Source organism: Aulostomus chinensis, chromosome 7 (genome assembly GCF_037954235.1).
Source record: "Aulostomus chinensis isolate RoL2024-O1b breed Wild chromosome 7, RoL_Achi_v1.0, whole genome shotgun sequence".
Taxonomy (NCBI): Eukaryota; Metazoa; Chordata; class Actinopteri; order Syngnathiformes; family Aulostomidae; genus Aulostomus; species Aulostomus chinensis.
In genome coordinates, this window is record NC_141326.1 from 10,635,368 (window position 1) to 10,660,000 (window position 24,633).

Consider the following 24,633-nt stretch of genomic DNA (forward strand, 5'->3'; position numbering starts at 1 on the left):
TGGTGCTTTGATGGTCCAGCTTCAATAATTAAGCTCAGGAGATTTTGTTTTTATTGTCCTAGAGGTTAAATCCCCAGTTTTGAAAAGCAGGCCTCAAACTCCAAATTATTTCTGCTGATTGTGCACAACTAAAGATAGACATAATATTCCTTTTAACATGAAAAATAAAATAAATTCCACAAACTTTTTTTTAATTCATGAGAGGAAATGAAATGAGATTGTGTTCATACACATCATTTGTGTCCAACCTGGCAAAACCCCATTCAAACTGAAACAAATAGATGTTACAATACCAAGCATAAATGTTTTTTGTCAGGCAGTTCAACTGATGAAGTTATTTTATTTAACATTTCAAAGTTGATGGATTCAGAAACTTCACGTTGATCGAAAAAGGAACCAGTAATAGGTCCATATTTTTGTGAAAAACAAACATTTTTTCTAACAAGTCATAGAAATTAGATTCTAAAATCAACATATTGCGCTGACACATCCAAGTGAACAGTAAACTGATCTTATGTGACCATAAACTTCGCGTTCGTAACCCGCAACTCTTCTAGAAAAAGCAAAGATGCTTCAGCAACAAGAAGCTGGGCGGCAGCGTAAAAGACGACAGCCAGTCTGATTGGCTGTACCCGCTGTCAATCAAGGCGGACGACTCCGCAGCACCTCCCACAGACGCACAGCGGCAGCGCAGCTTCCACCTACAATGATATTCAAGGCACTTGCGGCTCGTCTGCGGCGATAGGAGAAAAGAGGAGAGAAAGGGAGAGTCTCCCCTCCTCTTACAGCGAGTGAGGTCGGGAAAGAGAGTCAGAGAGCGGCAGAGAGGAGCGACGGGAAGACCTTGAGAGGCTGTGGACTTTAACAGAAAGACGCTTGGACCTCCAGCGAGGAGTGTTTAATTGTCTGCGCTTCATCACAAAGTCACTGATCTTCACCTACATCCGTCATGTCCTCGTCCGGTAAAGACAACAGCGGTGCCCAGCACGCCAGTTACGTGGGACCTTACCGTTTGGAGAAGACGCTGGGGAAAGGACAGACAGGTTAGTTGGGACATCTTTGCTCCCTGCATCCTCTTTAATTGCACTATTTATTTTGGGTGCGCTGCGCAGCGAGTGGACATTAAGCTCAATGGGTGTCTGCAGGTTCCAAGTAAGCGCTTAAACACATGGGCAGCCTGGTGGCGAATGGTCAGGGTTGTTATTTTGCCGGTGATCTAAAATATTCATTGTTCACACACACACACACACACACACACACACACACACACACACACACACACACACACACACACACACACACACACACACACACGCACACACACTCTGGGACGGGGATTTAGGTGCTTTGGTTGTTGGCTGCGCGTTGGCGTTGGACCGTGTGTATCCAGAACCAGCGTAGGAAACTGGTGACTGGAGGGATGGCATATGAAAATGAACTTTTTCTTTCCGACTCTTTTGTTTTTTTGGTGTGTGTGTGTGTGTGTGTGTGTGTGTGTGTGTGTGTGTGTTCAGGTTGGAGCACAGCGCCGTTAATCCCGATTTGCCTGATACATTGATCTATTCTTAGTCCGCAAGCAGGCAAGCTGGCAGGCGTCTCTCCTATAGGCTGTCGCTGCAATACGTGGGTTCCCTCCGATGTGGAGCTGAGGGTCCCACCTTGACACATCACACTTAGTGGATCTACGGATGAAGAGCTGGGGGGTCTTCCTCCATCAGAGCACATGCACTTGCAATGACACTGCAGTTCGCTGTTGCTTATATTTATAATTATGGTTCATTAATTGGATTTATTGCACAATATTCCACCAGTATTTCAACCTTCTGGACAGTGTGAATGCTCTGTGGTCATGTAGCAGGGGAGCCATGTGAGGAGAGGCAACCCAGCCCCAGGAAGGCAGAGGCAGTGCAGCATGCTTTGACCCTTAAAGAGCGGCAGTTTCCTCCTCTATCTTCTATTTCTGCTGAGAGATTTTCCTCCCATCTGTTGTCTAAAACGGCTACAACATGGGCGTAACTTCCCCTACCTGCATGGTCCAGCTGGTCCTGCTGAGCTGCCATGTGGGTGTAAATGTTTTTGAGTGTTCTTCTGTGTTGTCTTGAGATATGATGGTGGTCAGATCCTTCCCATTCAGAGACTGGCTGCCCTCTCTGTGCAAGCGAATACAGTACATGCCATCTAAATGATCACAATCTAATGCTGTCATGTCTACTGGCAGTTAATTTGTTATATCCTTCAGTGGAAACCAGTGGAAGGGCTACAACCCAACAAGTCTTCTACCTCTCCCCTGTCACTCATGTAATCATTGGTGTTAATTGGAGGATGTCTCACTCTCTCGCTCACCGGGTCCTGTTGGCTCTGGGGAGTGTCTGAGGCTGTCGATGGAGGTATAGAGCTGGGTACAAACCTTTAATGACACGTGTGGCTGACATCATCCTTACCTCATTATGTGTTTATGGTAATGATGCTTTTGTTGTCTCACGAGGCCTGTATGTCATGTCTCCATGGCGAAGCTACAGTACACTATGCTGCTATTTTCTTTGGGAAATTATCTGTTTGCCTGGAATTTTAATGATATTTCATGTGTCAAATATGCCTTTACTGGCATGCATGTTGCTGATCGACAGCAGATGTATTCTGACAAATGACGGTGCATAATATTCCATTCCCATATTAACCTTTAATCCATCACATCTGTCCTGTGCCTGGAGAGGGTCGCATCGGTGGATGCCCAGTGGGTCAGACTTGGCCATGATGGGCAGGAGGGACCCTCCAGCGGCTACGTCTCCTACAGTTGGGTTGAGTTATTAGAGGGGACAAAGCGGACGTCCCCTCGTTGATCTGGCTGTCCCACTCAGAGGAGTGGTGCTGTTCTGCTGTGTTCATTAAGTGATTAGGCCTTACCCACACACACATGCGCACACGGCCACCAAAGTGGTTCTGGTTTGGCTTCCTGATCTAATCCCCTATGCAGCCAAAGTCCGCTCGGCTCTCACTCACAGACTCACGTGGCCTGAAGGCCCACTCCAGCTTAGTGAGGTAGCCACTCTGCTACTGTGCAGCACCAGACGCATGTGTGAACAAACACAGAGGCATCTTTTTACTGTTTTTTCTAGTCAGAACAGATAAAAGTATTTTCATTTCTTTCAGCTTTTGCTCCATATCTCTCTTCGCTGCTTTGCCTCCAATTCTGTGTGTTCTGCAGACTTTGTCAGGTGTGCAGGGGGGCCTGATGAGGTCTGCAGATAAGGTTTGTGTCTGACTGGCTGGCTGCTGATTGGGGCTGAAGCCAGAGAAGCATGGAGGCCATATTTTTGAGCCAATGACAGTTGTTCTGCTTGAGTAGTGCAACCTGACCAGGTTATAGTCGGTGAAGTAGTCTGTGTATAGCCAGAGAAACCGGTGAAAGAGACACATCTGTCTTAATGCATCATCACTCTGCTACCGTAGAGAAACAAAACCTTCATTGTTTGTATTTTTGTAAGCCAGCCATAATCATTGTGGATGGTGCTAAGCCCAGGATGCCCTTGCAAACCAAATTCGGGGGTCTGGGAAACTTTCGTCTAATGTTATGATTGAAGTCTTCATCAAAACTTGCTATTTTCAGTGTGTAGCTTGCTATTGGCTTGCTAGTCTGGAGTTTGTAGTTGTATCATGTTGAGAGGGGCAGCATACAAAAAGCATCAATATTGGACAGTGCTGACTGAAACAATCTCCCAGTGGTAAGCTAATACCTGCAACCTTGTTCTGGTAAACAAAACTACTGTTGGGGCGGAACTTGTGGATTCCAATGATTATGAAAGCATTGAAACCTAGATAAAAATGATTGTGTTTGGTAGCACGACTGAAAGAGTCAACAAATAAATGTCCAGCTCCTTCTAATAGTGTTAGATGATCTCAGTATTAAGATAGTGATTGTAATTTTGCTTTGAGAGAAACCCTAGCAACAACTGTGTTTGACTCGTAGCAGGGGGTCATAACTCTGCATTGTCCTACTCTGAAATTGCCAATCAGCCCCCTTTTCTATTAGAGTCTCTGAATTAGCTGCATGCAGTGTGTGTGTCAGCTGGGCTAATATCCTCACAAGCCTTTATGTAGCCTTGGTAAGTTAATAACCGAGGTAACACACACAGTCACACACTCCCCCACCCCCTCACCCCCCGGTAGGGCTTGGAGTACAGTAGCAGCAGTCTTGTATTCCAGCTTTGTTTGACAAAGCTGCGGATTGTGGATTTGTGATTTTGCCAGTGCATCGCGTGCTTTGCCTTTACTTTGTTCCTGAAGGATGTTGATTAGTGGCATAGAGGCCTATTGTTAGGAAAACACTGCCTCTTAATCCAGTGTAAATCCTTGTTTTTGCAAGATTTGGATATTGACAGGCGGAGAGTTGGAGGTTGATGTGTAGGCCCCTTGATTCTTTGATTGACGTTTTGAGTGAAATCATCTGTGCCTCAGGGGCTTTCATATTGACTGTTCATCTGACAAAAGCTCTCTGTGATGTTCTTTCTTGCTCTTTCTTCCTCTGTGTTCCTCTCTCTGTTTCTGCTGAGGGGTTCTTGCTCTGGTTTGAGCAGACGAACAGTACAGCACATTTAACCCAGAATCCAGCAGTTTTTGCTGTCTCCATGTCAGGCAAACTGTTTAAAGCTTTTGGTGTGTGTGTGTGTGTGTGTGTGTGTGTGTGTGTGTGTGTGTGTGTGTGTGTGTGTGTGTGGCTGTGTGGCTTGTAGCTATGTCTATGACAGAGGAAGAAAAGCTTTTTATTTATTTACACTTGCACGTACATGGAGACATTAGCCGGACCGTCCTGGGAGTCTGCATGGTAATGTAAAACCGTTAATTCGTTGTTGATTGATTGCTGGTGAACTGATTCAGATCAATCCCAAAGAGTTCCTGTCCGGTCGAAGAGATCCATACTGTTTCACAGTCCATGGTATGCCTGCCTGATGATGACAAGTGAGGAGGGAATGCTCACTCAGTGTTGTCAATGGAAAAACCACTTGGCAAATGTGCACAGGCTAAAAGCCTTTGTGGGTAGTTTGTGAGCGGTGCAGGTGCTGTGACCTGTTGCCCAGATGCCATTCAAACATATTGTCTGTCCCCCTCTTTGTTCACAGTAAAGAAGAAAATGTGTCCAGCTTTGACCTAAAATTGGTGAATGAGGGGAATAAATGAACGGCTGCGATGACAGACCCGTGTTTCAGTGGGCCTGTTCAGAGATTCAGGGCAGACAAGCCTTGACCCAGTGGCTGTGCTGCTCCCAGCTGGGAAGCCCCTGGATCTGAGCTGTGGAGCAGGGAGCCAAGCCTACATGGTCCCAGCTGTTTTGGCTCTCTGGTAAAAGCCAAAAGCCTGCTCCCTCAGCCCTGAAATGGATCCTAAATGGTGGGATGTGCATGCGCCTGCTTCAACTGAGCTAGTGTGCATTTGTACTTTTATCGATAGCAAGCAATCTGTGTGTATATTTATGCATGTCTGTGACTTGATTTTCTCAACAACCATTCAAATGCTCAATCTCTAATGTGGTGTGTGCGTTGCTGGTGCCCGGAGGAAGTGCAGAAAGTCTGGGGTCTAATTGTTTAGGGTCCCAGTGACAGATGCCAGACCGAAATGACAAACAAGATTCTTGAAAGCTTTTGAAATGACAGACGGCTTTAGAGATCACAGACAGAATGACTGAGATCAAAGTAAGAGATCGCCACCAAGATAAAGAGCAGGAGCTTGTGGGAGTAATGACCTCATGTTGTGATTGGGTGGCTTTGGTGTTGTGTGACATCACACAAGCTATGACCCTGCCCATGAAACATCTGCCACTGCGCTAATGTGTGGTCATTTCTTGGTAAGGCTAAGTGTACACACTAAGTATTCCTTATGGAGCTCAAGCAGGAACTTTCCCTGTAGTGTTTTCCATGTCTATGACTTTAGCTGAGGTTACATAATGATGATGGTCTCTGTCATTTAGTGCTCCTCTCATCTCTCTCCCTCTCTGGTCCTCTTCCCCTGGCCAGTCAAGATTCATACAGGGATTCAGCCATGTGGTAAATCAGACAAGACCTTGGTGGAATTGCATCGATTGGGAGGAATGTATGTAGCCAACGATTTTCAGAGATTAATGATGAGGAAAGAGGTGAAGAACCGGAGGGGAGTAGGGAGCAGGGTGGAGCAAGGAGAAAAAAAACCTTGAATGCAAGAACATAAAGAGCTCTAGAATGTTGTGACTGTGGCGGAGGTTATTAATTAAAGCAAAGTATTGATCATTCTCTTCATTTCTCTCCCCTCCTCCCAGATTTTCATTTCTCAATTGCTGACCTCCGGAGGAGAAAAGGCCTCAATCCTTCAATGTTGGGCCAGAGAATAAGTGAAGGATTGCTGGAGTGTGTGAAATGCTGGCAGTGTTCCCTTGCTGTGTTATAGTGTGGTGAATTGGGTTAGGGTGACATGCTGCAATGGTCAATTTTATTTAGTTACCAAGAAACACACATCCACAAACCCAGTCTCTTTTCCTCTGTCAGTCTCTCTCTTTCCGTCGATCATTGCTCAGTCCAGCCCCACTCTGCTGCTGTTTTGTGTAATGTGTTATTTCTTCATGCTATTTACAATTTCATGGCGCAGCAGAGAGACTGTGAGCAGAAACACACCATTTCTCTTTTCACTGGTGCTCCAAATTGTTGCATTTCCAAAGAACTTCATGCTGTTGCCTTAATAAAACGTGCTGTATTTTGTGACTAGACATCTTTGTCCAGGGTCTGTTTTGATGCATGCAAAGTCAGCTGCCCCAGTCTTTTGGTCTTTGTCAATATTGGACATTTAAGGCATGCAGTCTCTCTCTCTCTCTCTCTCTCTCTCTCTCTCTCTCTCTCTCTCTCTCTCTCTCTCTCTCTCTCTCTCTCTCTCTCTCACAGCTCAGATTAACCCTTGCCGAGCCGCCTGTCTGGCTCTAAATGCAAGAACGCTGGCTTGGCTGCCAAGGTTGGGAGTCTGGTTGTCATGGTTTCCCTGCTTCTTGCTGGTTCCCAGTCTGCCTTCACGAGGAAAGAAAGGGAATGCCTTCCCTCTCTACTTACCTCCTCTCTTTCTCTCTGTCACTCCCATCTCTCTGCCTCTCCTGCTCTCAAACTCTGTAAGTGGCTGCAATCTGAAATCAGCATCACAACAGTCGAGCTGTGAAATCCTCTGTAGCTTCCCATGCGTGCAAGTTTATCTGCCCGGGTGTATTTCTCTTTATCTCTCTTGTCTTGATGTGACGGTGGAAATGAGCATGTGAATAGTGTATGTGCTTCACATGTACAGCACATGTGTGTGTGCGTGTCCATGTGCTTGTGCGTGTGCTCAGACATACGGTCATGGATCAGACAGGCTTGCCCTGCTCTCTGCTCTGCGCTGTGCGCTGTGTTCCCATTTAAATCTGGGAGATTAGCACATGTGGGGAGCCTCGGCTTTAGTTGCTGTCGGCTCAGCTTGCCTTGGCAGGCTGTGCTCAGATCAGGGGGGAGCTCTGCTCTCATCCCCCAGTGCTGTCTGTGCTGCCCTACCTTATCCATTAACAAATAGATGGGTGGGCCACTGACCTTGACTTTGGGACAGTTTCTAACTACCGGGCCACTCTTATCCGCTTCACATAAGCATGTTTAACAGCAAGCAGTTTGTCATTCATGGGAAGTGTTTTCTTTTTTACTCACATTCTTATTCTTAACAAATTTTTCATGCTTCTGAAGGGCCAAAATATTACTTTATCTATACTTACTTACTTACTTACTTTGTCACTTCAGTTTTGATGGGTCATATCCTCTAAGATGGGTCGATGTGTTTACTTTACTATTTAGTTATGAGAAACACCATTCAAAGTGTTTAGATTCAAATTAAACTACTCAGCACTCTGAGAATAAACTGCTTGCGAGTCTACATGGATCCAGAATATGAACATTTTATCATGAAAATCCATTCATAAGTTTAAAGAGAAGGAGGAAGTTGAAAACCATTTCACAGAGACTGGACGAAATTGATTGAAATTCATCTTTGACATGTCCACAAATCGCTACAAACAACTATAACCTGCCAAAGCCTCCAACAGTCTTCAGGACCCAGGATCTACAATTTGACTCCTTCAAATAAAATAATAAAACAAAGTGAATCCCTTGTTCTTGTACTATCTTTTCACTGAAAAATTCTCAAGATCTCTGCTTTAGATTTGGAGAAATCCTGCCAACTGACAAACACACACCTTTGTGGAGGTGACAGCATATGTGTGTGCATGCTTTTTATACACACATCAAACCAATGTCCTAACTTTTCACTATTTAGCGAAACTTTGTATGTTTAGCATTTTCACTTGGGATTTCCTACCCTAAAAAGAATTGTGGGCCTGCATATTTTTCAGTCACTGAAATTTTTTTTTTGCATCTTCAGTGTTAAACTGACTTCTAGATTACATGCTTTTGCTTCAGCAGACCTGCTGGCATCTCCCCTTGGACTGTTTTCCAAGAAAAATTACATGAATGAGATTGCGAGCTCATTTGACTGCGTGCAGTGCATCCCAGATGGCAGAAGCAGGGTAATTGTGATGCATTCAGTGTCAGCTCTCGCGGCTACGAAGCCCAACGTCAACTGAAAAACACCTGAGCCGTGGCTTGGCGTGTGCAGTGAAGCAGCCCGGCCGCAGAGATTAGGTTAGATCAGCAGGACTGGTCAAAAACCAACAACCTCCCGCTGGCTGCTCGTCTCTGTGGCACCTGCATCTGACTCTTGGCCCAACTAAACAGATACGCACTACCCTGATTGAACTTATATCAGCTCAGAACATCAAGGAGGCTGGTATTCACACAGTAAAAGAGGAATGGCAGCTTGCTTTTCTGATGATGTTGCATATCGTTGCTACCAGTTTACAGATAAAACCACCTGGATCACAGGTGTTACCGTATCAGTGGGACAGCCAAGACAAAGTGTTTCCTCTGTTTGTTTTCCATGGTGCCACTTCATCAGCCAGTGGGTCAGTTCTTTGAGCCTGCTGCCAGGGCAAATCCTCAGGCATGACTATGCATTAGGATGAAATCAGCTCACAGGGAGATGCTGTTTTTAGGGCACCGAGTCCAGTATGAGTGTGTATTTTAATGCTTTGGCCTGAATTGCAGCTTCAGCATGGTCTACTTTCCTCCAACTCTCCAGGCTTGTAGTGCTGTACTGTTTTTTGCAGAAGTATTTCAGCATGAATCTTTTAATATGACAAGCACGGTCTCTCTGGTTTTAATAGCCAACAGCTAACAAACCAACATTCACCTCTCTGTATTTGTCTCCTTTGTGTTGTAATATATCCTCCTAGAGTGGAGAACAACAGCAGCGCCAGAGTAAATTTAACCGAATGCTGTAGTCGTAACGAATTAGCCATTGTATTTACTGAAGTGCTACATCCTTTCTATACTCTGTTACGATCACATTTCTCATGGAAAGGGTTATTGATAACAAATTAACTCAGTACAGTTGAAAACACCAGGCGCTTCACTGAAAGCACCCAGCTGGGAGGGTCGGAGAGCAATTTGGAGGTGCGTTGTTCATTCAGTTGAGGCACTTGGTCACGATGATATGGAATACATGCAGAAGTAAAAAGGGTAACACGAGGTAGAGTACCGCTTCTGATCTTTTGGTAAAACCTGGAGCGCAGAGGGAGAGAAAACAGGACCCTCAGTTTGTGTGGGTTCTTGAGATTTTGTAAGAGATGAAATGTTTTGACGAGTACGATAGTGTGATTCAAAAGCTCTTCTGCTGTTGTGTTTTTGGTCCTGCCCCTCAAAATCCAGCGCTGGACAGTGACTGGGTGTTTGGGTAAAAAGTGGCAGCAATGAGTTTAACGTTTTACCCAAAGTTGAAATGCTCAGGGCTTTGAAGCAGAAAAGAGACTCTTGCTGGTGTTGCTGGGGTTCGTACAAAATAAAGGTGCAGTGCTCTCACTTAAAATGATTAAAAAGACACGCCAGGGGGGAAAAAAACAAACACTGTGGTGGACACAGCCGTTCATCATTAAACCAAATTTCATTCGATTTTAAGGTCAGAGATCAGAGGCAGTAAAGGACTGAGCCATAAAGCGAATGACCTTTTGACAACCCAGTAAGTGCTGTGTCATTTTACTTGAGCTCTTCTCTCTAATTTATTATATCCTTTGTTTTGGTTACATTATTTCCTTCTCTTTTATTTTCTCCTGACTAATGGAACAGTTGATGGAGTGATTAAGAGAAAAAAGTGATGAAGCAGGGCAACGTTGCATCTTCATCCCAGATGGTTGGCATTTTTTTCTTTTTTTTTTTTAGCTGTGTGGCTTAAAGCTGCTTATTTCTGAAGTGGCTGCTGATGTTGCCACTGTGTGTTGCTGTGCTCCTGTGTGTGTGTGCGTGTGTGCGTGTGTGTGTATACGTGCGTGTGTGTGTGTTAGTGTATACATGTTGTAGTGTGCGCTGCAAGCCCCTTTTTTTCTGTCGATGTATAACAGCGTCTGAGAGCTGTAACTCATGGGACACTGGTGAACATAAGAGAGACCGAGTGGGAGGGGGGGAGAGAAAAAGAGTCACACAGCACCTCTCGGGGTCAATGCTTCTATTATCATTCAAATCTAGCATACACACAGCAACACAGGCGCATAGTTGCGCCCACACAATACATAAATAGAGCCACACACACAGACACACACACACACACACACACACACGTGTGGTGCTGCAGCGTTGTGAAGAGATTCTAGAGGAATCCCAGCTTGCTCTGACTGCAGCAGAGCTCTGACGTCATCACTGGAGGAAATGCAGCCACAGCAAGGAGGACACACACACACACACACACACACACACACACACACACACACACACACACACACACACACTTCCCAATGCCTTGGGGATATTTAGGAAGGTTGTTCCTTATTCTTCAGTCATGTCCCCTGTTTCACCTCACAAGCTTTTACTTGTCAACGTGGCACTTTGCAAACTAAAAAAAGTATACGAGGGTTTCACATACTGGTATCAGCTTTGAAGTGAGTAGTCACCATAGCAACACCATGACACATTTGCTTGAGTGTTCCTGTACTCCAGTAGTCATTATTTAGTCCGGTCAGCCTTGTTTTGACGCATTATGGTTTGTATAATGGGAGTATGAACGTGAGCCGTCGTCCATTTGTTTGTGTCTGCGTGTTTGTGGACACACACACTTGCCTCCGTGAGTTCTAGAGAAACTGACGACATATTCAGATCTGAACCGCATGAGTCAAGTGAGTGTGCCATTGTAATTAGTAGGACTGTTCATTTTTGTTTGCGTAATGCTGTCTCCACCAATAAACAGTGGCTTCCTCTGGGGTTATATCAAATTTAGCTACATTTTCAAGCTTCCTCTGCTCACTTGAACAAGAGTGAGAGGGAAATTACATTGTGTGTGGCTCATGAGTGTAACTGACTACAGTAACATAAATGTTAAAGCTCAAAATATTGAGTAGTGCTGCGCAATTAATCAAAATTTTATCGAAATCAATGTGTGGCCTTTTGAAATATCTGAATTATAGAAACTGCAATGTTTGTTAAAGGTCAAATGTGTGTCAACATACCATTCTAGGTTAAGTTCAGCAGTACTGCTGAAATGTCCCGGCATGAAAATGCCGGAGATCTCCGTTAAATTCTCAATTCAACATTTTTTTCTACGAAAATGTGACTAAAGATGATTCCTTCCAAAATTATGAATTATATCGCAACTGCATATCGGTCCAAACAATCACAATTACATTTTCTCAAATTGTTCAGTCTCACTTAGCAGATACTTCATAAATGGAAAAAGGGCTTCTGAATATCATCACATTCATTTTTTCTCCAACATCACCCAGCCCTAATAGATAGAACTATAAAACAAACACATCGTACACAACGAACACAATAGCACACCAGAGTGCTCCTGCCCATAAAAGAAGCAATAGCACATAACAACACACAGGTTTATGGTCTTGCTTTATGGAGAAACTGATGCGATTGTTCCTTTTTGGAAACATTTAGATCGGCACATTCAGACATCACTCAGGCGATGCCCTTATTTTTGGTGGATGACTTGAGGACGCTGCCCCACTTTACTCATTCAGCTGATGATCAAGGAATTTAGTCATAAATAACTGCTGAGGTTTTCACTATTTTCAAGCAAGCCTTTAAAATATTGAAATCCTTGCCTGATATAGCGACTGACCTCCCTTCTCATCTCTCCGCAAACGACTCCCTCTTTATTTCTGTGTCTCACCAACCCCAGCCCCCCCCTTCCTCTTGACCCTTCCCTCCTCTTGCTCCCTCGTTTCCTCGCTTCGCGTCTAATGGTGCATTCCCCTGCAGCCTTGAGACCTGACATTGCTGTTCTACTCAGGTAGCACTCATTTCATGCAGGATGATTAGATCTCACAGGAAGCAATTCAGTCTGGATCAGCCACAGCGTCGGGAGCACAATAGCAGAAGAAATTCAATTAAATCTTTACATATACCCTTTGCAATATACACCTGCCCGTCAGTAGTCACGCAAAGGCATGACTCATACTGTATGCACAAACACTCACGCAGACACCCGAGCGGACATGCAGTAGTCATTCATAAATATATACTGGAGTGGCTATGGCTTTATCTGCAGGGCTTTTTAATAACAGGGAGCCATGACCAGCCTTGCGCATCCCCCCTCCCCCCCACCACCATATCTTACAATTCACATCTTTCCTACTGAGAAGAAAAACAAACCACTTGTAGCATTAAAAACAAAAACAAATCACACACATAACAATGTGCGAGTATCCGTATAAATGGGCTAATTTGATGTGAAGGGAGACTAATGGAAGGAGCGTATCCTGTGTTGTCTTTATGGGCCCGTGCACGTAATTGCTTGTAAAGACTGAATGGAGCAGAATGTATCATCCTACTTCAATCACAGAGGGAAGGCATAAAAAGTAACTGGGCCGGGGTACGCTTGTTTAAAAACTCTCCACTTAGATCCAGACACACAATGCATAATTTGAATTTTTATCATCCGTCATCCCAGTTTAGGTTTTTAATGTCCGTAATATTATAGATTTACCAGATTGAACGTTAGATGAGATATAAAATGTCATTATTGATTTTGGCACCAAACGCTATACATGATGTAAGGATTGGTGAAAGCACATCCCAAAAACAGAGCACATTAGACGCTGGATGGAGATTCCATCCATCCATCCATCGTCTTCTGCTTGTTCCTATTAAGGGTCGCGGGGGGGGGGGGGCTGGAGCCTGTCCCAGTGGCTACGGGCGAGAGGCGGGGTTCACCCTGGACAGGTCGCCAGTCTGGATGGAGGTTATTTGATGTTTGTATTTCAGCCACCATCAGCTGGATGAAAGCGTGGCGCTGGAGAGAATCAAGGTGTGGATCTGACTTCGTCACAGAGAGGTCATTGTGGTAGCAATTTGTCAAGTAAAGTATTTTTTTGTTTTCCTATCATATATTTACGCCCCCACGCCGCCGACAGCAGAGGACCAGAGGCATTATGATTTCATAGTGTCCGTCCATCCATCCCAGTCTCATTAACACAATATCAGGACCATCGGGGAATATTTTCAAATTAAGCACAAATGTCGACTGGGAATCGAGGGTGAAGTGAGTAGATTTTTGGTGGTCAAGGTCAAAGTAGCAGTTCTAGTTTCAGTTGTTTCCAGTGATGAATGGCCACATGCTGCTGCGTCGAGAGAAAGTGCTGCAGCCAGTCTGGTTTTGCAGATGATCGACCACCTCTCATTTTTTGGCAACCTGTCATCTTGGTAACCAACACAATGGAGAAGTTTTTTTCTCTCTGTATCTGTTCATCCTGTTCTTTATATGTCTGTCAGAAACTATCACAATAAAGAAGGAACAGATCAACCCTGTTTGGTAATGGTGAATAACTCAGGAACATAAGCAGGATGCATCAATCCTCCTCAACACTCTACAGCTGGAAGACTGAGCATCAACAGCGGGGCTGAAATAGGTGTTGTTGAAATAATAAAAGATAAACAAAGGGCAGTTAAAACAATAAAAATGGTTCGATAACCAAATACATCACTCAAACACTACATTGCCGAACTACTGAGCACCAAGGCCAATATGAGAATGATCTGTGAGTTTTCTGTGGTGCTGCTGCTTCCAAAAAAAATTGTATGGCAATATTAATTTCCACCATCTTATCAATATATTTCCTTAAAATTTTGATCAGAAAATTAGCAGCCATGGCCTTGGGAAAGAATGTAGGTTAAAGGCACTGTAACACTCTCTTCACCCTTCAGACTCCTCTTTTATGTGTAGGCTTTTTCTAATAAGGTACAGTGAAAGAAAAATAAATACGGATCATGTAGAAAAGTTTGGCTGGAATGAAGATATGTTTATTCTCTTAGCTGCAAATGAGAACGACTTGGTGTTGTTAGTATCCACCGCCCTAAAGCCTGTGATTGTACATGTACGACCTGCTGATTACGCTCGCACCAGACCTGAATGTATTACTGTCTTCACCAGTGCCATTATACCTCAACCTCTGCTATTCACACTCTAATGAGACTTTATGAAATATTCAAACCTTTACCTGGAGAAGCTGCGCGGATCCTTGAGTGTGTATCAGCACTTTTTGATCTCTTAGTCTTTGAGCCCTGACAGCCAGACAAACAAGAGGCAGAGAGGAATACATTCACACGCACCTGCAGACAGACATGATTTGAGTCAGCATAATGATGTTATTCCAGAATTTACCATCCTAGTTGATGAAGAGCCCAAGTAGATCAAGCTCATTAGATGTTGGCGCACTGTGCTTTTTGGCTTGGAGTGTGTGTTCGCCTTACCCTGGGCCCCTTCTCTCTTTATTTCATTCCTGCTTTACCACTAAACACTAAATCAAGCTGACCTTTTAAATAAAAGACACATTTTCTCTGCCCTTAACACACTATAAAGTAGCAGCACTGTGCATGGACGCAAACACCGGTGCATGCACTAGAAGTACACACCCTCTCTTCCAAAGCTCAGACAGTGCTATATATCAAACAAATGCAAAGGAGAATGCCGCCTGATTCCCCACTGTCCCTCTTGTCTGAGAGAGGTAGATAATGTACCCTCATCTTGTTTGACTTGAGCCAAAGACCCTCCTTCCTGCCCTTGTACCCTTCCCGTATCTCCTTAATGAAGTGCTCTTCATGGTGAATAATGCTTCAGTCCCAGTCTCATGTATGACAAGTTGCATGTATTCGGGCAAAGAGGTGAAAGATGAGAACCAAAAGCTCAGTGAGGGTCTCTCCTGGGGCTCGGGGTGTGTGTCCAGACTGCAGAGTGATTCATTAAGCCGGTCCCGGGACTCGTATCAGGCCTCCTCTGGTTCACACTGATCTCTGCTTGATGTGGCCGTGGCCTTTACCAGTGCTTCACACAAAAGGCTCTGATGTCTCTGATGTCTTACAGCAAAGCTTATACCCCTGTCCCACACCAACCACAGGTTTTGTAATACCTGTTAAACCAGTTCATAAAAGCTGATTGATTCTGCAGTCAATACAGTGACAGCTTCTGTGGTTTCTATTGACAACAAAGTTGCAGGAGGAGGCAACAAGCTTTCATTACCTCCATGTATGTTGGGGAGGGAACCCCCAGTTGTTCATCATATGTGGGGGGTGGCTAACTTCTGGGTTAACGGGGGTTTTGTGTTCACACCAGTGCCAGTTGGAGGTGGAGCCAATAAATTGCGACTGCATTTGACCTGGGACTGAAAGCAGTGAAAAACCTTTCCCATTGCAGATAATAAAACAACACAAGTTATCACGTTTTTGGACAGTGAGAAAGGGTCTCAAGAGTGAGAATGAGTCTGCTTTTGAGCCTCTCACAATCTAAATTTGCTAAAGCAACCAAATGCTACTCATTTAAAACAACTTTCTGGCAGCTTCTATTTCACTTTTAGGTGTATTTTAAGAAAGGGCTGGGTGTTGCTCATATTTTGGACATGATGCTTCTCATCATGACCCTAAGTGTGTGTTCAAGAGTACATGTGTGTGTTTAGTCAGTATCTATACCAACCCCAAACACCGAACCCGCATGGACTCTTTTTCACTCTCCAAGGGTTTTCAAAAATTCATACTTGGCACACACAGTGCTCACGTCCAGATGCCTACTATGTTACAAACACACACACACACACACACACACACACACACACACACACACACACACACACACACACACACACACACACACACACACACACGCACAGCTCTGTAGTGACTTATGTGATAGTGACACAAGTGTATATTTACACCACCCACTAACATGGACCCCTACATTCTCTACTTCAGTGCACATGTGCGCCTGTGTGTCAGTGTTCGCTTGTGTGTGTGTGTGTGTGTGTGTGTGTGTGTGTGTGTGTGTGTGTGTGTGTGTGTGTGTGTGTGTGTGTGTGATTAATCTATGTGGGCCAGGGGTGAGGGGTCAGTGGAGGTGCCTGTGGAGTTAATGACAGTGATTAAGGTAGAGGTTGGTGGGGCTTAACCTTCATCAGGTTCTCCCCTGCAATCTCTGCCCCCCTTAGGACATCAGTAACCTCATCACTAGCGGGAAGATGAGCAGAGCTCCGTGAGAGGGAACCAGAGGACTCATTCCATCTGGATGGATTCGACTATAACTGGACTTGCACCTGAATCTAAGGAACATATAATTACTACTGCGGGGGATTGTGATGGTGCCCCTCACATGAGTACATATAGTGGCCTTTCAGGGCCCAGGCTCTTTCAGGGCAGCAGCTATTGGTTATTGGAGCAATCACAATTTCTGCTGATTATTTCATGGATTCATCAAGCAGTGGCACAGCTGTACATACGAAAATGCTCTGTTACAATCACAGCTGTTAAGTGTTACCGTCCAATGGAGACAGGCTCGACACTACGCATACACAAGAAGTTATGTGTTACTTGTACAATACGTTACAAATTGTCTTCAAATGTTTGTTTTTTTTGCCTGTGATCCACTGTTCTTTATCAACCTTCACCCAAACTACAGGCTAATTTTATGATAGGTGGACACACACTGTACAGGTTTTTTTTTTTTTCTAAACTACATATATTTTCCACGGCCTGTCTCTTTTAATCACTCCTCATCATTTTTTTCTCCTTCTTAGCCCACGCCATCCTACATATCCAGAGCCAATGAGCAGCCAATAACTGTTTATGCAAAGCAGTCATGTGGATTGAAACAAATGAATTGCTCCATGAGGAATTGTTTCAGTTTCATTTTCTTCAGTTCAGTCTCTTGTCTTGCAGACGTTCTGTGAGAATGTACTCTACAATAACCCTTTTCCTAAAAGATAGCTCAGTACAAATGGCTAACGAATGCATGATGATTGAACTCCTTGTTAGCTGCGCCTTTGTTTTCATATTTTTTCACAATACTTAAACATTAGTGCCGTTATTAAAGGCTAAGACAGTCAAACCCAGAGGAGAAAAAGCAGTGTTTAAATACCGAACTCATTCAAATGATCAAGTAGTCCAATTATAATAACACCAATAATACTCTGCATTTATATTAGTTCAGCTGCCAGTTAGTAAAAACACGTTAATTAAGCCAAACCACATTAGCCTATGCAATATTATTTTATTTGGCTATGTGAAAGCTATTAAGCTGCCCGACTGCTCACATTTCCAATCCTAATAGCAAATGAGTCCCATCATATTTAAATCACTGTAATCAGGGTTCCCCAAAATCCATGACCCTCACTACCCAGTACAGGCATGACCTGAGAGCTGGGGTCTATGTAATGAAAATCTCGTTCTTTTTTCAAATGTACCTTTTCTGTTTCCATTCCTTCCCTCCTCTGCCTCCATCCTCTCTCATTTTTGTCCTCTCCTTCATTCCCACTGGTGCTTGTCCTTTTCAGTGTCACCCTGCTTTTCCTCTCCTGTTTCTACTCTCTGGTTAATGCGATCACTGGAAATCATGTCTCCCTCTCCAGCTTTGCTCTCTACTACATCCCCACTTTTCGCTGGGATACAAATGAATGAAGTACAAGAATGACCCCTTTCTTGTGTTGCCACCTCTGCTCCATCCTTACCTACAGTTTCTTCATCCCTCTGTCCTCTCTAAATATTTAAAGGCCTGTGTCCTTGTTCCCTCTGCCTGACTTTGAGGTTGATTCCTTGAGGTGCAAGAATGAGACTTTGTGAATTTTACCTCTCTCGTCTTTCCCTCACTGTCCTCATTCAAACAATCAAAAGGGATTAAAAAAATGCCTTCCCCTTGGTTAAATTGTCCCACAACCCTCTTTAATGATTTCGTGAATCATGTTGAAATGGAAAGACTTGATGATTGATTATTGTAGTAATCCTGATTTCTGCTGATTATTCCATTGATGTATCACGTAGCTGTACACACAAAATGCTCTGTTACAATCACGGCTGTAAAGTGTTAATGTCCAATGGAGACAGGCTCGACACTACGCACACACAAGAAGTTATGTGTTACTTGTACAATACGTTACAAATTGTCTTAAAATGTTTGTTTTTTGCCTGTGATCCCCTGTTCTTTACCAGCCTTCACCTCTTACATGACTTACTGAATCATGTTGAAATGGAAAGACTTGATGCACATATTGTTGAGTTTCCTGTCAGCAAAAACACCACCTGTTAGCCTTCTCACCCCCTTATTCTGCAGGCCGTAATGTTGTGGGAAGAAGTGTGTGTGTGTGTGTGTGTGTGTGCTTGTGCATATTTGTGTGCCTGTATGTGTGTGTGTGTTTGCATATGCACGTATTGTGTATGCGCCAGTGCTTTCATCTTAAACCTTTGCTACCTGTCAGGAATGTCACACATGGTGTTGCCCAAACAGATGGCTTTGTTGTTGTTGTCGGTGTGTGTGTGTGTGTGTGTGTGTGGGTGTGTGTGTGTGTGTGGGTGTGTGTGTGGTTGGTTGGTTGGTTAATGAAAATACATTAGTGCTATTGGGAAATGATCTGTCACAAAGACTCTTGACTAATGTTGAATATAGTCACCCTCAGAAAGGAAGACAGACAGACGGACAGACACACACGTGCGCGTACGCACGCACAGACACACACGTACAAGCACTCCACTTGAGTTCAGAGAGCATGTCATGTATCTCACAGCAAGGGGTTCCAATCAAGACAGTGATGTGAAGGTAGACCCCCCCCCACCCCCCCACACACAGCCCCCCTCTTCGAACTCCACCACCTGTGCAAACACACATACAATGACACTTACACAGTTATATGCATTCACATCCTACTTGAAGCTAAGGAGATGCTGTTTTGAGCTTTCTGCAGGAGTGCATGCTGGTGGGAGAGTGGGAACGCCAGTTATTTTTATACCCTGTGTGCAAGTGTGTGTATTGCTGCACCTGTTAGCCTCAATACCTGGTCACATATGGTCACTATGGTAACTACCTCACTGAATAGGGCCATTTCTGTGTAACTGTGGGCTGATGATTCCACCTGTAATTGCATAGAAGCTTATCCACTGTGTTTCTGCTCAAAATAATAGTTTTACCTTGCGTGACGTACCTTTTAATTGATGGCTGCAGACGGACGGGTGACGTCCGTCTGTTTTGAGCTTTCTTGAGGAGTTGAAGTTTGCTGTTTCCTGATGCTCTGTCAAAATTAATCATTGCAAACTGACCCGTAGAGGCGGAGGTGCTGCTGATTGTAAGTCTACAATGAGATGTTTTCATTGGTTCATCAATGGCAATAAATGATCTGAAATAGATCACGAACCTTCAGAGTTCTTGTTTCATTAGACTCAGAAGTAACATTTCCATGTTTAACTGGTCTTTAATTACAATATTCCCCTGATTCGTCTCAATATTTATTATGTGAACTCTATGGTGTTCTTTGTTGGTGTGTTTTTAAGCATTGCGTGCTTTTTTTTGGTTTTTATTATAGACAGTAAATGAAATATTTTTTTTTTTCTCGAAGTGGGAAAATTGATGTGGAACGTCAATGTCTTTCTGATGGAATGGATCAAAGTAAGTGCTGAGAACCATTTGATCCATATAAAACTGTATTGAACCAAAAGAACCTTAAGTGTTTGCTTATTTAAAAACAAGGTTTGATAGCTCTCATGTCCATTTATTTTCAGCCATGAACGCTCATGCATGGATGAAATTCTCAGCATGAAAGTATGTATAGAAATTTTACTGCTGCTCTTGGCCACCAGGACCAACTGAGGTCATACAGGACAATTGCAGTAGATAATTGCACAACAGTTATCCAAGTTGCAGTGCATCACAGCATTATAGCTACTTTAAACTACATGGTTTCAGAATGTAATAATCTGAAGTGACGTCAGACTTGAAAGAAGACTGTTCTCACTTAACATGCCAACTGTAAGGAGAAATATCTTTGCATTTTTTTTAAGGAGGAAAGTGAAGAAAGGGGAAGCGAGAGAGAGAGAATAGATGGGTAGATAACCCATCAGAGTAAAAGAGATTGAGGCTTGCTGCTGGGATTAAATCTCACTCTGGCTGGGCCCTCGGAGATTACCAACTTGCCCACTCATGTGCTATGACAACACAGGCAGATTAGGCGTACACACACACACGTACACACACACGTACACACACACACACACACACACACACACACACACACACACACACACACTCACACAAGCGCTGCAGTGTTTCAGGACTCATTGCTAACCCAAGGGCCAGGGTGAAGCAGATGGCTGCCCTTTGTCTTCTTATGTAATTTCAATGGGAACCAGCTCCACATGCAAACAAAGCTGAATTTCTTGGCATATTTGGCACAAACCGTGTTTCGTGTATACTCGAAAATACTTTAGAGTAAACTTTCAGCTGCATGAAAACGAAACTCTTGACATTGAGGATGAGCAGAGTAACAGAAGATGTGGACGGAGAGAGAAGACAGACGGACCATCAAGTAGTGGGAGGGCAGCGGCACAGTGCCAGAAGGTTTGGTGAAATGCCAGATAAGCGTCCTCTCACTCTCTCTCACACGCACACACATGCTCACACATGCGTGCGCACACACACACACACACACACACACACAAGACTCTTGGTAGGATGTTCTGGAAAGCCAAGGTGATGTGAGGGTCACTATGCCAACATGGGCTGACTGATGTCACCGTTGCAATGCTGAAAGAGAGGAGAGGGTGATGGTGTGTGTGCCATGGTGGGAGGGTGACAGAAGTTGTATGTGCTGGGGAGTCAGATGGAGTCAGGCCCTCAGAGTGCTCACTGACAAAGCTGACAAGGAGAAAGTGTGTGTGGTACAATATGAGGCTGTTGGAGGGCAGGAACTCCACTAAGAGTGCTGCTATGAGTCACAGCAACAGCAAAACTAGAACATAGCTGGATTTTGTTGTTTCACATTAAATAATATTGACGAAAAAAGTTGCAATACCCATTCTGTGTACAGTCTACTTGCTAATCTTTATAAATATTATGAGTCAGTTAAAAATCTGCTCAGTTTTGTTCTTGAAATCGGGAAATATGCAAGTCTTTGGAGAAGGCATCACTGTGACAGCTCTTTTTCCTCGTCAAAACATGTTTCACTTCGGTAACTCCCCACTGATTCTGAACCCTGAGCTGACTTGTCACAGTCGATGCTTTTGTGGGAAACCTTTCTCGTTAGAGGAAAATAATTTGTCAGCTTCATCCTCGTGAATCAACTCCATCTGCCCTTTTCATTCTGTTTATATTTGAAACATTCATTCAGAGCTGAGAGTTCCTTTTGTCCAACTGTCACCCTGCTGGCCCACGTGTGCTTCACTATTAGCAGCTAGTGAGCTAACAATGGGCTCGTAAACTCCTTCCTCTGCTCCACAACTCTGCTCCCTTAAGGATGAGACTTCAGACAACGCAGGAAACTAATTACCCACAATGATTCACTGGCTTCCATAGCACATTGCAGAAATGCACAGATTGACAGCAGGATGATCCATCCGACACCTCTGGGTCTGGGTGATACCACACTCTCTTTTATATTCACACACACACACACACACACACACACACACACACACACACACACACACACACACACACACACACACACAAACCCACTCACACATACACGTCACTGGCGTGTGCGTCATGTGTCGAGTCATCGGCTAAATCAGTTGTTTGTCACAATTGCTTGGACGTTGTATTTCTGAGCCATCAGAGCTATCTTTGAGCCGTACATGAGTGGATGGATTGTTAGAAATAATGAGGAATGTTTCCCTCTTGAAGTTGTTCTTATTCCACTCAAAGTTGGATTTTATTTTAAGACATTTTTTAACCTGCAGTGTAATAGAAATTAAAGAGTTAACTGGAGTGGCATTGGAATGTGTTCTGATGTTAAGTAAGTTAACATTGTTGAATGCTCATTGAGATTTTTGAATGGGTTTTTCGGTGTCATGTCTCTAATAGGATCTGCTGTTGACAGGAGCTTAAGATATTTTAATGTTTTGTAAATATGAGTGCATACCATGCGTATGCGAGAATGCACATTTTGAACTGTTAATGTAAAGTGTCGTCGTGATGCTGGTTGCTAACAAGTGGCTAAGCTGAAGCCTGAAGCTAGTTGCAGGGATGAGATGACGTCATGCATCAGTGATAGCATAATTCTAGCTAACAGTAGCGTTTATGCTTCAAAAATCACAAAGAGGGTGTTCAGTTGTGAAGATTATCTTTTGTGTTGCAGGGCTTGATTTCTGAAAAGATGGAACATCACATTAGCTTTTGGAAATCACGGTGATTCTAACCTCCAGCTTGGCCTGCAAAAATACATCATCCCTATGTGGCACTTATAAGGTGAGGATTAGAATAACTGTGATAAAAAAAACAGGGAGTAATCTTTAATGTGACCCAAAAGCCTTTTATTTCTTCTAAATGGGCTCCTTGAAGGTCTGATAGCTCATTGGGGAATTTGGTTGATGTGACACTCTCTGGACTAAGGTTACACATCATTCTGTCATGTTCAGTGCTTTGCACATGAACTAAAATGTCTCGGGTGCTAAGAATCTTGAGATAGTGGTCATCTTACAGAACAAATGGCTGACACAAATCCAGCAAAGGTTACTCTGAGGTTAGCTTTTACTCTACGCGTGAGAGTTCTCCTGGGAAACAGGTATTCAGCAGCTCTCTCTCACTCTGGCTCTCGACTGAGTTCATCTCTTATTTATACAAACACATCTGCACATGCGTGTGCATTATTCAGGCCCGGCCGGAGCTGTATTGGGATGTTTGGGGCTCACAGTAGTTATCGTGGAGTTGGTGTGAAGTAAGAGAGGCCAGCGTGAAACGTGGGTGACATATTCACATAGGAACATCGAAAGGTGATAATGATAGTCTAGCATCCGTTCATTTTTTTTGTTTTTTTTTGCTGTGAACCATCATTACTGTCATCATTTTCTCACTGAATGACACACTGTCAGAGCACACACACATGCACAGACACACAATCTCTCTTTCCGTGTCACACACCCTTTCGACCTCTGCTTCTGTATTTATATTTTCCTTCCGTCTGACATGACATAGCCCCCCTGCAGTTCGGCCCCCCATGGCTGCCTGTCAACTAGGAGACTGCAGGAACCAGGGCACATTTGCCTTTCTAAAGAGGCACGCTTCCTCCCTTTCCTCATCTTCCTCTTCACTCTGTCTTTGCCCTCACTCTCTGACAACTGTGATAGCTCATTAATATGTCACAAACCTGTGCGTGTGTGTGTCTTCCTGGGTGTGTTACAGGAGATGTGTCAGTGTGAAGGAGCAGGATGCCGGATAATTTGGTTAAATATTGAGGACTGAGGCAGGTGAAGGCAATCTCAAGTGAGCTGACTCGTTATTTTTGAGGGTAAAGGTAAGCAGTGGGTAGGATGGTACTGATTCAGTAAAAGGCAGATGGAGAGTGTTAATCCCACCTGGTGTGATTTGAATTCCAAGAACAATAATGTAAGATCATAAAACAAACACAGCTGAGGTAATGGAATTGGAAATATTTGTTCAACGGGGTCGGAAGTTACAACCACTTTTGCTTCAAAATGGATTGAAAGGGAGGGAGAGAGAAGGAGAAGAAAGAAGGTAAAAGAGGTTAAAATACACACAGACACACATGGAGATGCTCCTCCTGCTCCGTCCCTCATGAAGACAGATTAATGTTTAAAACATCACTCTGACTGAGCCAGGTTCAGCTAGAGTTAAATGCTTTGATCCACTTGCTCTATGCATTATGGGCCTGACCCGTGTGCGTGTGTGTGCGTGTGTGTGTGTGTGTGTGTGTGTGTGTGTGTGTGTGTGTGTGTGTGTGTGTGTGTGATATACAGGTCCTCTTAGTGCACAGGATGACCACCACCATGTGAACCAAGCTCTGCTCTGCTTCAGGCTGGGTCTTGAGCGTTCGCCCCAGGTGCTTCTCCCTGAGTGGTCCCTGGGTGCCTCTCAAACTGACATCACATTCACACACCTAGATACTTGAGCAGTTTTACAAGCACACCTGGGGATTGACATATGCATGCATATGCTGTACACATGTAAGAAGCAACTCACACATACAGGCATCCAGACAATAGGGGGAGCTGACGAAGGCTGAGGTACAGGTGAAGGAAGGGTGAATCCAGCAGGAGATAGCGGCATGCTTCAGGTCATGGCCCTAAATGGCCC

At 44.0% G+C, this 24,633-nt stretch overlaps 1 protein-coding gene across 4 annotated transcripts in view; it reads left to right on the plus strand.

The window, feature by feature from the left end:
* Window positions 1-714: 714 nt before the first annotated feature.
* The window catches only part of brsk2a (BR serine/threonine kinase 2a), a 172,062-nt gene continuing 148,143 nt past the window's right edge, over window positions 715-24,633 (plus strand). For all 4 annotated transcript variants that reach the window (XM_086208363.1, XM_086208369.1, XM_086208366.1 and 1 more), the window contains exon 1: window positions 715-1,043. In XM_086208363.1, the coding sequence (XP_086064489.1) occupies window positions 950-1,043 (94 nt within the window). In that variant the 5' untranslated portion in view covers window positions 715-949. The remainder of the gene's footprint in view (window positions 1,044-24,633) is intronic.